Below are 11,529 nucleotides of genomic sequence, written 5' to 3'. Positions count from 1 at the left end.
TTACTACTGGAACTGACTGGATATGAGGTATCTCAACACTTGAGTCACTAACTCGGACTAAGTGATAGGCACACCCTTTAGAAACTAACTTCCTTGCCTTAAGGTACGAAATGAAATGACCCCTACGCACTGCTGAACTGCTTTCCCACTCTAAGACTGGTTCATTAGGAATCTGAAACTTGACTACTTGAGTTCTACAATCAACTAAGGCATAACAGGCATGAAGCCAATCCTTACCAAGAATGACATCAAAGTCTACCATGTCTAACTTAATTAAATCAGCCATGGTACTCTTGTGATTGACGAAGATGTGACAATCACAATAGACCCTCTCTGCTATAATAGACTCACCAACAGGTGTGGAAACACTAAATGGTTCACTAAGTTGCTCAGGAATAATATCAAATTTCATAGCAACATATGGAGTTACAAAATATAAACTCGCTCCTGGATCTAGCAAGGCATAAACAGTAAAGTCAAAGACTCGAATCATACAATGAAAACATCTGGCGAATCCTCTTGCTCTTGGCAACTAGTAATAGCATATAAGCGGTTTGTTCCTCCGCTAGTACTAGAAGTAGCTCCTCTAGGTGCAGCCATGTTTGGTGGAGCAACTGAAGAAGATTGGGTTCTATTGCCCCCATTACCCTGCCGGTTCTTTGGACACTCTCGCATGAAATGTCCACTCTGACCACACTTGAAACAACCAGTGGAGCCTTCACGACAAATACCTGAATGACTCCTACCATCCTTGGTGTAGACAAAAGGTTTACTAGCTCCTTGCGCCGCACTACCCTATGAATAAGTAGGTTTAACTTTGAAATTTTGACCATAGTACTCACTCTTGTTCTTAGGTGCAGGTGCACTAGCAGATGATGGAGTAGGTCCCTTCTATTTATGTTGGAAAGACGACTGGTTTGTATTACTCTTCTGTTTCCCGGACTCATTCCCTATTTTGGCTCTGTTGTTCTTGAACTCTTCTCTCTTCTCTTCCTCTACCTGTTGCACGTAGACCATCAACCTCGAGATGTCCAGGTCCCCAATCAGCATTGCTGCTCGGCCCTCCTTGATTGACAGGCGACCCAAACCAGCAACAACTAAACTCATCCTACTCCTCATGTCCGCAACCATTTCAGGAGCATAGCGAGACAGTTGGGTGAACTTCAACCCATACTTATGCACACTCAAAGAATCCTGCTTTAGTGTGAAAAACTCATGTACCTTAGCCTCTTTCAGTTCTTGGGGAAAGAAACGCCCTAAGAAAGCCTCTTCAAAACAGGCCCAACTCGCAGGTGGTGCATCCTCAGATCTACCCCCTTTCCACTGATCAAACCAGGTCCCAGCAACATTCTTTATCTGATATGCAAATAGCTCAACTATCGCATTATCAACAACATGCATCACATCGAACACCTTTTTTCAGTTCTTTAATGAAATTCTCTAGGTCCTCTGCATTGCTCGAACTAGTGAAACTTGGGGGATTCATCATCAAGAACTCATGAATCCTTGAAGTGTTGACCTCTTCTTACCGAGCTCCTCTCTGCTGCCCAACCTGATTGGTCACAAGTTGGCTAAACATCCTTGTAGCCTCTCTAAACTCACCATTAGAGACCTCTCCTTGCTGTTGCACTTCAGGTGCATTAGGTAACTCTTGCTCTTCTACATTCCTCCTAGCTGGATAACCTCTGACTGCTCTTCGTGGAGGCATGGTTATCTGAAAACACGCGCAAGCACGAATTAGAGGGAAACTTTTTAGAGATAAACTCTAACGCATGAAAAGAGTGTGAAAGAAATGAGATAGTTCCTAAATGTTGTAGCCTCCTTATTATAGATGTGGCGCGCTTCACACCGATAAATAGGACTCTACAGACACGGCTTCGTAGACTCTCTAGGACTCTTGAACTCTGGGCTCTGATACCATATTTGTCACGCCTCGAGCCTACACCATGGGCGGGACTAGCACTCGAAGAGCATTGCTGGCTCCAAGCGAACTCTTGGCCTGGCTTACTTAACTCAGCAAAAGACAAAATTCATATCTATAATGATAAATGAACATAACTGAACTGAAATAAAATAACTGAGAATGTTTTAAAGATTAAACATTCAACTTGGCCAAAAGTGGCAACCCAAGTCTTAACAGTAAGAAATGTTAATGAAAAGACTCAAAGGACTAATATCTGACTATCAACAAAGCCTCTAATAACAACTAATATGGATGTTGGGACAGACCCCACAACATCCTAAAAAAAAACTAAACGAGAAAACAATAAAAAGAGTTCTCTGGAATGCAAAAAGGCTCACCGACTGACTTTGAACTTCTCACTGGATCAACGATGCGCTGGAATGCCGATCCTAGTTACCTGTGTCTGCATCATAATAAGATGTAGGCCAACTGGCATGTATGAGTATGCGAGTTGGAATGGTAACAAACATAGGCTGGAAGGAAATCTGAAAGAAACTGAATAACTTACCTGGCTCAACTCAACTCAACCTGACTTACTCATTTCAATATAAAGCAATTTAAAACAAGTGCAATATAAAGAAAAGCTGTTTAAAAACATGCCATTAACTCTGTGTGTATACAAAGATACAATAAATCTGAGATGTATGTAGAAATACAAATGAACTGATGTATATAAAAATACAATAACTATTGTGGGAGTTTCTTTAACCGACAACCATCACATAAGAGCTATAGTGATGATACATCGATCAACCTCACGCTGCCAGAGCATCTTATACCCGGCCAAAGGTATAAAACCTGAACTGCCAAATTGATCCACTAATCTAATTTGAAAAGGATTCATCTAAAAAGTATGAACCTCTTCTACTCATGATGGCTACATGGTTCTATGGGGGGCTGTGGGTTCTTTGAACGTTCCCCCAATTGGGTGATCAATACTACTCCCAAAAATGTACTGGCTCTTATGTTTTTAAAACATATTTCTTCTGTGATTTGAGATTAGTGCTCAAAAACTTAGCTCAAAGGCTATCTTGGAAATCAAAGTTTTCCCTCTTGCTTCATTTAGAAAGCGATTACTTTTTCTGAAATCTAGCCCGAAGGCTCTTTGGAAATCTCAGTTTCCGATCTTATCTAAATGTGAAAACATTTTAAATATCTTTGGAAATACTTAGTCCCCATATACTTTTGAAGGAATGAACTTCAACTTTACTCCTTAATGAACTCAAAACTTAAGTCTTAAAATAAAGTTAAAACGTTTGCGAAAGACTTTTAGAAAACTCTAAGAACTTCTCTTGACTTGACTCTTACTTCACTTGACTTTGATCTTAACTTTCCTTGAATTGAATTATGAATTCAAGGTCCATGCTCTCCTGTTTATGGATGATTTCATGACATTTAGATGTACTTTAGAGTGTTGAAATCGATTAGGAAACATAGGTACATCACTTAGGAACAAGTACGAAAAGGTGGGGAAATAATGAGGAGAATTGGTGTCCTGACGCTCTGAGAGGCGCGGGGCGCCAGCCCTTAACATTTAGAGAGCAAGATGGGGTGCTATGGCTGGCGCGTTACCCCAGATCCCCACATTCAGGGACTGCTTTGGGGCGCGCTGTCTGGCGTGACTCCCCACCCCCTCCCCAGGTGTTTGACGACTTTTCTTCTTCGTTTTTCATCTCTAAACCCTCTAAGCTCTAATGGTTCTTTGTCCAAACACTTAGAATCATTAGTACTCTCAAATTACAACAGATCTAACTTGAAAATCCACCCGTAAACAGTAATCAAATCAGAAAGAAACCTCAACAGCACAACTAATCAAGAACTCAACGATGTCGTTCAAGAACTTCACTTTTTAACATGTAAACAACCCAAAATCGCTGAATTGAAACAAATTGGTGTGTGGGTGAACTAACCCATCACTAAAAGATCTCACATACCTTAACAGGGATCAACCCCGACGAATTCCACTTCAAACGCTTGAGGTTCTTGGCGAAATCTTGGCTTTTCTCCCTTTCTTTCTTTTTCCTCCTTTCTCCAAGCCCTAAGCGTATTCTAATTTACCAAAACTGAATTAAGTTCAGTTTTTACCCCAATAAATCCCTGAAAATGAATTAGAAAATTAATTAGAGAAAAGACTACTTTGCCCTTCCCTAAATCCGGATTGGGACTTTTCTCAATCCAACAACCCAACAACCCAACTTCCGAAAGACATATCTCACTCATACGATGCCGAAATCGTGAAATATCAGTGGCGTTGGAAAGATCTCTTCAAGGGCTTTCTAACCATATCAAGAGCTGCTACTAAGTCATCATGAGCTAGGAGTTATGGTCGTTTGAAAATGGATCCACAGCAAATAGGCGTTGACTTAGTTGCTTTTGCAGTTTATTTTTCCTCTATCTCCGGCTAGAAAAGAATGTATGCGTCAAACTTTGATGACCAAAACTCACTTTCTTAACCTAGACAAAATTTCCAGATTTCTTTATTCTTTCTAAAAATAAATATCTTCATATTTTAAACTCTTTATAGTCGTTTCTAGGTGCAAGATATTACAGGCGAATTAACCCAATGCTTTGTGATCTCACATACTTTGTAGGGATCACCCTCGACGAAATCCACAAGCTAATCTCGACGATCTTGACGAATCCTGAATGTTCTTGCTTCCCCTTTTCCTTTCTCTTTTCTCCAAGCCCTAGCGTGAAATTTACTTTTCTAAAACTGACTAAAAGCTGACTTTACCCAATTAAACTCCTAAAAACAAATTAATTAAGTTGGGTAAGGAAAAGACCAAACTACCCTTCTAAAATCCGGATAGGACTTTCCTTATTCGAACAACCGAACTTTCAAAGGGCATAACTCACTAATACAAACTCGGAATCGCGCAAACTCAGCAGCGTTGGAAAGATCATTCCAACCATATCTGGAAATACACCTAACTCATCCTGAGCTAGGAGTTATGACCGTTTGAAGTTGACCAAAAACTAACTTTTCCTAACTTGAACAATTTTCCAGATTTTTCATTCTTTAAAAAAAATGACTATTTCCAGTTCTTAGCTTCTTCATGGCTATTTCAATTTGCGTGATGTTACAATGAGCCACTTGCTCTGCCAAAGAATCAATATGGAACTTAAGGAACCCCGAGCTCCACATTATCGTTGCCCGCATTCCTTCTCACATGAGCTCTTCGAGGGGCCATATCGTGAAAATGACCGAACATAATTTAGAGAAGGATCTTCATTGAGATAAACTCTATGGCACGACTTTAGAGTAATGAAATAAATGAAGTTTTCTAAACGTTTTATAGCCTCCTACATATAAAATGTGGCGCGCTTCATAATTATGAACATGACTTTACTCAACGTGGCTTTTCAGACTTCCTATGACCTTTTTCTAAAACCTTGTGCTCTGATGCCAAGTTTGTCACGACCTAAAGTATGCCCTAGACGTGACATGAAGTATAAGACCTCGAGAGGCCCTAAACAAGACACTTGATATGTATATACACAACAAAATAGAGAAAAGCAAGAAATCACATATGAAATAAAAAGTTTGACATTTAAGCGAAAGTGTATCAGTCTTGACAAGCCATATATTGCATCTAAGGAGTGGTCGAGATGTAATCGGTAACCCATGTACAACATCCATAATATAAAGACATAAGAAATCAATAAATATGCCATCGTTCTCTGAGTGTGAGGACTCACCAAAATTTTAAATCTCTAAAGTGATCACCTAGCCACAAACAAAGGGAGAGGAATCGTCACACCCTATATTAATAAAAAAATAAAGGCACAAGTATGCACTAGTACATGAAATGTACTAAGTATGAGGAGAATGCAATAAAATATGAACATGATCATAAGAGGACATAATAGAGAACATGTTATGCATGACCAAGCTAAACATAATAAAACATTTATTGAACATCATAACTGTTGACATGGTCCATGCATCTTAAGATCATGAGTAAAAGCTTCATAAAGTCTTTAAGGAAAAATTAGTTTATTTTGTGGGATATTAGCTTTAACTGACAATAGACCATGAAAGCTATAACATGGAATTTGATGTAAGTCCCACATCGAGAAATGAGAGTCTACTTGTCAAGGTATAATTCTGTATCATATCATGTGCTATATGTGGATCCACTCTTTAGGTCATTTAAGTCAATCATACAAGGACATGTAGTTTGGAACAAGAGGTTGCTACTAGAGACTACCTTATTTGAATCTCCACCTCAAAGTTCTCTCGGTGCTAAGTTCTATTCCAGTGAAATAGTCATTTCCATAAACATAACATCATACATGGAAAAAGCACTACTAAGCTTAAACATCATAGAGTAGTGATACACCCAAATTACACCTCCCTAAAGAAGTATAAGCGGTTGTTGTCAAATAAAGAACCTAACAAAAGTTAAGGTCGATCCCATGAGGAATATAGTCTAAACTTAGGCCAATTTACCATTGATTATACTTTTAGTTAGATTATTTCCGTATAAAAAGGGGGGGTTTTGTCAGACAAAATAATTGTTGATTGATTTGTTGTAACAAGTAACCAGGTAAAAGATTTGCAGTTTGTAATATCAATATGAGATGAAACTAGGGCATATGTGTTCCCCACAAGTTCTTAACGCATTAAACCTTACTATAATAACCCTTTTGTCATGCAAAGTCGGTAAGTTAGGTATCTCCTAAGTGATTGGTCGTCCAAGTAGGGAATTTCACCACACAACTTAGTCGGTCTACGGGTGTATGCTTTACTAACACTTACCCTTGACCCAGATTAGCCCTCACATATTTGGGTTAGGCTATTAGATAGAAGATTTTCAATGCTAAATCCCCGTTGTTTAATCTCTTTTACCATTCATTACTTCCTTGATCGGGCAAGTAGGAATCAAGAGAGTTCTAACGTTGCGCACTATTAAAATGCATTCAAAACAAAGCGATCAACAATACATGCATAAACACTATTCAAGAATTCCTTAATTATTAGGTCTACTTTGTTAATTACTCATGGTTCCCACAACCCTAGTTGTGGATTTAGCTACTTATGCTTGAGTGATCACAATTCATAATATGATTAATAGAATAAACAACGAACTTACAATTAGAGTAGATGAAATCTAGAATCTTGAATTGATGAACAAAAGTAAATTTTATAAAATAACACTTTAAGAAGTAAATGCTAAAATGTTTGCAAGTTAATTCTCAAAGCGAAAAGGAAAATTCTCAAAACGTCTAACCACTCAAAAACAAAAAATACAACTAAATTTATAAAAAACACAATCCTAAATAAAGTAGGAAAAGAAAATCTAGGAAAACTGGCTTGGGCAATCGTTTCTGCAGTTGACACTTACCACTCGTAGGAATTCCTACGGTTCGTAGGTATCTTCCGTCAATCAACGTGTCCTTCAATATAAGAGAAATTTATATGGGCATGATCTACTGACAGTAGACCTTTGTACGACTCATCCTGACTAATCGTCATTAAGGTACTGAAATTCAAACTCTCTGAACTTTTCTACGATTCAATTGTATGGCTCGTATAAGCTACTATAGCTCGTCAATGTTTTCTGTCGTTTTACACTTAGCTCCAGAATCGACACTTCAAACTACGACTCATTCCTACGACTCGTAGATCATCCTACGGTTCGTAGGTTGAGTTGTCAAAACACAAAAAATCCCTAATGCTGCAACATTTTAGTGCCAACTACTCCAAGACATATTTACTGTAAAATTCAAGCAAAATACCATCATATCTACTAGAACATGCTTATGACACGGGCAAAACCTCATTTTTAAAGCATTAAAATTATCGTAAATCAACGGTACATCCACCCCTTCAACTTAAAATCGTTGCTTGTCCTCAAGCAACACAACAAACTAAAAATGATTGTTTATACTAAACAACACTTTGTAGAAGCAACCTAAAAATTCAAGCAATCATATGACATTTTCTGAAAACTCATCTTTCCTTTATAAATATTCAGCATGGTGTAATCACTACATTCAACAACAAGCCAACACATTGATTAACGTCTCAAAGTACACGTCATCCAATTCTAGGTATAAACAATTGTTAGCCAGTATAAAACCCAACAAAAGGTTGGGGTCGAACCCACAGGGAGCGGTACGTGTTCAAATTCAATTATGAAGTGCAAAGGTGGTCTAATCGGTTATAGGAATAGAAATTATCCAAAACATGCAAAAAAATCTAAAGGGTTGACAATGAATGTAAAATGGGGGGTTTGGATTTGTAATTAACAACTAAAACAAGAATGAAAACAGGGGAAATAACAATATAAAGAGGAATTCTTGGGATATGATCGATTATAGGAAAATTTCACTATATGGGTGATTGAAATTACTAATAAATACCTAAATATCAGTGGGTAGGCAAGTCTATAAGTGAGATAGTTTTCTCTCGAACAACTATTACGATTCAAGTGATTTCTTTTGAACATCAATAAGCTTAGCAAATAAGAGCATCCCACAATTTAATTCATCTACTCTCTCAAGCTAGATAGGTAGAATTGAGGTTAGGATTTACTCTTTCGAGTAAAACTCATATCAACCCAATAACTACAATCATCAATTGAAAGCTTTGATTCTAAAACCTCTTTTTTAAGCAAGCCTAGAACTCTAAGTTCAAATTGCATTCACAACTACAATTCTTAGTTTAAAACACAACTATCAATTAAACCCACTTCTATTAAGCATTTAAATTAGTAATAATCAATACCCATAAGCTAATTCAGCCCATAATCATATGATTACACATCATAAAAATAGAGAAACGATTACCAAATACAATAACCATGATCTGGGTAAAGGTTCCCAAGACTTTACAATGGTCCAAATTGAGTAAATTCAAAAACCCACTTGCAATTGTTCAAGTTTGAGTTTCAAAAGCTTCAAAGTCTACAATGGAACTCAAAAACTAAAAGAAAACTCTACTGAATGATAGCATGATACTAAATCTTCAGTTCAAAATTCAATTTATAGGTACCCAATTTTTGGCCTGAAAAGCCATTGGGCGAGATAAGTCGGGCTTTGCCGAACGGGTCGGCGATTCGCCCTTTGCTCCCTTCCATTGCCATTTTGCATTGGTCATCAACCTTCAGGGTTCTATGACTTTAGGCGATCAAAGTTTTCATCGCGGAGTCGTTCGGCGATTTGCCGATTGCCTAATTCTGTTGCCAAGTTGGTTCTTTACCAGGGCTGGCACGATAGAACTTTAGGCGAGCTAAAGATCCACTCAGCGATGCACCAAGTGGTCTTGGCGATCACCAAGATTGCTTTTCTTCACTTCTTCAGCTTGTTTGTTCCTTTTTGCCCAGTAGTGTCATTGCGTTGCTCCTTAGCCTTAAATGCTACAAATCAATACTTTAACATAAGTTTAGAGCATAAATTTAGCATTCGAGGACACTAAAACTATCAAAACAAAGCCCTAAATGAGTCGAAATCTCAGACTCATCAACACCCCCAACTTAAACTTTTGCGTGTGCTCAAGTAAAACTCAAGATCAACAGTTTAATAAAGATGTCTACAAACAGTATTGCATAAGACTCAACATGAATGCACACAACAAGGTTCAAACTACTCATGCCATGATCAATTGTGCACTCAAAGTTTCAAATTGTGACTTACCATCATTAAGTGTACTCAAGCTCACGATGCTTGCTTCAAATGCAAGTTCAAGCTCAACAAAGGTACTCAAATACCCTCACAACAAAGATTATTCCATATTCACACAAAATTTCTCCAAAATTGAAAGTCTCGAAATCAAATACAACTCTCACACTCACAAAGATGAATACATGCATGACTCCACCCATAGGCTTGCCCTTATTTTCCAATAAACATTTGTTTCAGCTCACTAAAGATCACAACGGTCTTTTTAAGGTTTGTAACGGGGCTGCGTATAAAGGTATGGTCATTTAGGCTTAATGGCTTCTACCTTCATGAAATATGGCCTAAAAATCACTCTTTATCCTTCTCTTTCACATTCAAACATGTTCAAACTCCCCCCATTATTCGACTCAACATGGATCACTGGATACCCCATTATTCTTCATTCTTTTCACACACTTTATTTCACGACATGTTCTCTTTTTCAATCTCTTTCCTTTCATTCTTGTTTTTTTATATGGAGGGGTTCCATTTTTTTTTTCAAAACAATCCATCAAAGGAGGAATCTTCACACTTCTTGACTTTTCTTTTTTTTCACCACAACCCCAACTTAGGCTTTTGGCCTAAGTTGACTATTCAAACAAACCACTAATTCATGAAGGTTATGGGTGATGGGATAAAGAGGTCAAAGTTGCTCAAGTTTCTTCCAAGAAAAGGATCGGCTCAAAATGTGTCAAACAAGGTTCACACATTTCACGAGCTTTGCCACAAAGAGATATATTGTCAAATTGGCTCACTCTTTAAAATTCTTGCCTAAGATCATTTCTGTTGCTTGCCTTACATCAATCAATCGGACCAATGGGGTAAATTCTAGGTGTTATCAAGCACAATGTTCAAGACAACCTCACCACACAAGGCATTGGTACCAAATCAAACAAGACTCTACACTTTCTAGCTAGCGTGCAATGTTCATCACAAGAGACTTCATTGACAATCAGTTAGTCACAACAAGATGCTCAAAGTTTACATATTGCCTATGTAACTTTGTTTACCTCATCGTAGCCGCACATTCATTTTGTTTAATTAAGAACACTATTCAAGTCATCGGTATTTTTAAAAAAATTGGTTCAAAACCGCTTTCAAATCCAAACAATGGGCCACAAGCTAAGAACAACCGCATTACCATAATCAATATATATATATATATATATAACCAATGATCTCCAAAATTCATAAAAACACAAAATATTCACAAAATAGCCCACAAGAGGTAGGTATGGAAATACCTCACCCCACCAACAAAAAGAAAGCAGTTGTCCTCAAATGCAACTAAAAATAAAAACAATCTAAAAAGTAACAGAGAGGGAGGGGAAAGGTTATCTTGCCAAGCTAAGCCTGGGTGAAGTCTACATGTCCGTCGCTCCATCTTTCTGGGCATCAGAGCCCGGAGTCTCAGCTATTAAGACACTCTCAGTCTGGGCATCAGTGCCCAGTATCACATTATCCTTAGCTCCACTGGAGCTCACCATCGAAACATCTCTTAGAGAGGCCAGTCTAGTTGTCTCGTACATGGCACCCTCCAAGTCACCTAGGTCCTAATAGACAGCCTCCTCAAGAACACCAAGCTGCTCTTTATCTCAGCCTCAGACTCTACAACAACCCCATCAGCTCTAACATCATCTCCGGTGGTAGCCGGAGGCACATCCGAACAATCTGGAATATATGTGCCCGGGACATCTGGGATCTCCACAGTACAAAAGATCAAGGACATATCTGTGGACTTTAGCTGGTCCACATCATTTCTCAACTTAGTGATATCAGCCTTCAAGGTCGTGACCTCATCTAAGGATCCTTGGCCCTTCTCAAACACCTCTACTTTCACCGTAAAGGCATCTAAGTCCAACTTGTCGCTACCAATCTCAGCTTTGGGGTGTCAACGCAAT

The 11,529-nt window shown here is 38.3% G+C and overlaps 2 protein-coding genes across 2 annotated transcripts in view; one reads left to right on the top strand and one right to left on the bottom strand.

Moving 5' to 3' along the window:
* Window positions 1-891: 891 nt before the first annotated feature.
* On the bottom strand, window positions 892-1,708 carry LOC125854396 (uncharacterized). The gene is made up of 2 exons (XM_049533933.1): window positions 1,553-1,708; window positions 892-1,194 (listed from the first exon to the last, which is right to left on the bottom strand). The coding sequence occupies exons 1-2, from the start codon at window positions 1,706-1,708 to the stop codon at window positions 892-894; spliced, it is 459 nt and encodes a 152-aa protein (XP_049389890.1).
* LOC125853815 (mitochondrial thiamine diphosphate carrier 2-like) overlaps window positions 989-11,529 on the top strand; it is a 216,221-nt gene continuing 205,680 nt past the window's right edge. Inside the window, exon 1 of the mRNA XM_049533571.1 lies at window positions 989-996. The gene's annotated coding sequence lies outside the window, so the exon portion shown is untranslated. The remainder of the gene's footprint in view (window positions 997-11,529) is intronic.

Source organism: Solanum stenotomum, chromosome 1 (assembly GCF_019186545.1).
Source record: "Solanum stenotomum isolate F172 chromosome 1, ASM1918654v1, whole genome shotgun sequence".
NCBI lineage: Eukaryota > Viridiplantae > Streptophyta > Magnoliopsida > Solanales > Solanaceae > Solanum > Solanum stenotomum.
Note: the sequence above shows the minus strand (reverse complement) of the source record. Positions and strands in the feature narration are given on the sequence as shown.

Excerpts from the sequence above, each read along its gene's own strand:
- LOC125854396 (XM_049533933.1), bottom strand. The coding sequence starts at position 1,708 with ATGCCTCCACGAAGAGCAGTCAGAGGTTATCCAGCTAGGAGGAATGTA. Across the intron at positions 1,195-1,552 it reads GCCAACTTGTGACCAATCAG|GATTCTTTGAGTGTGCATAA; the intron begins GTTGGGCAGCAG and ends ACACTAAAGCAG.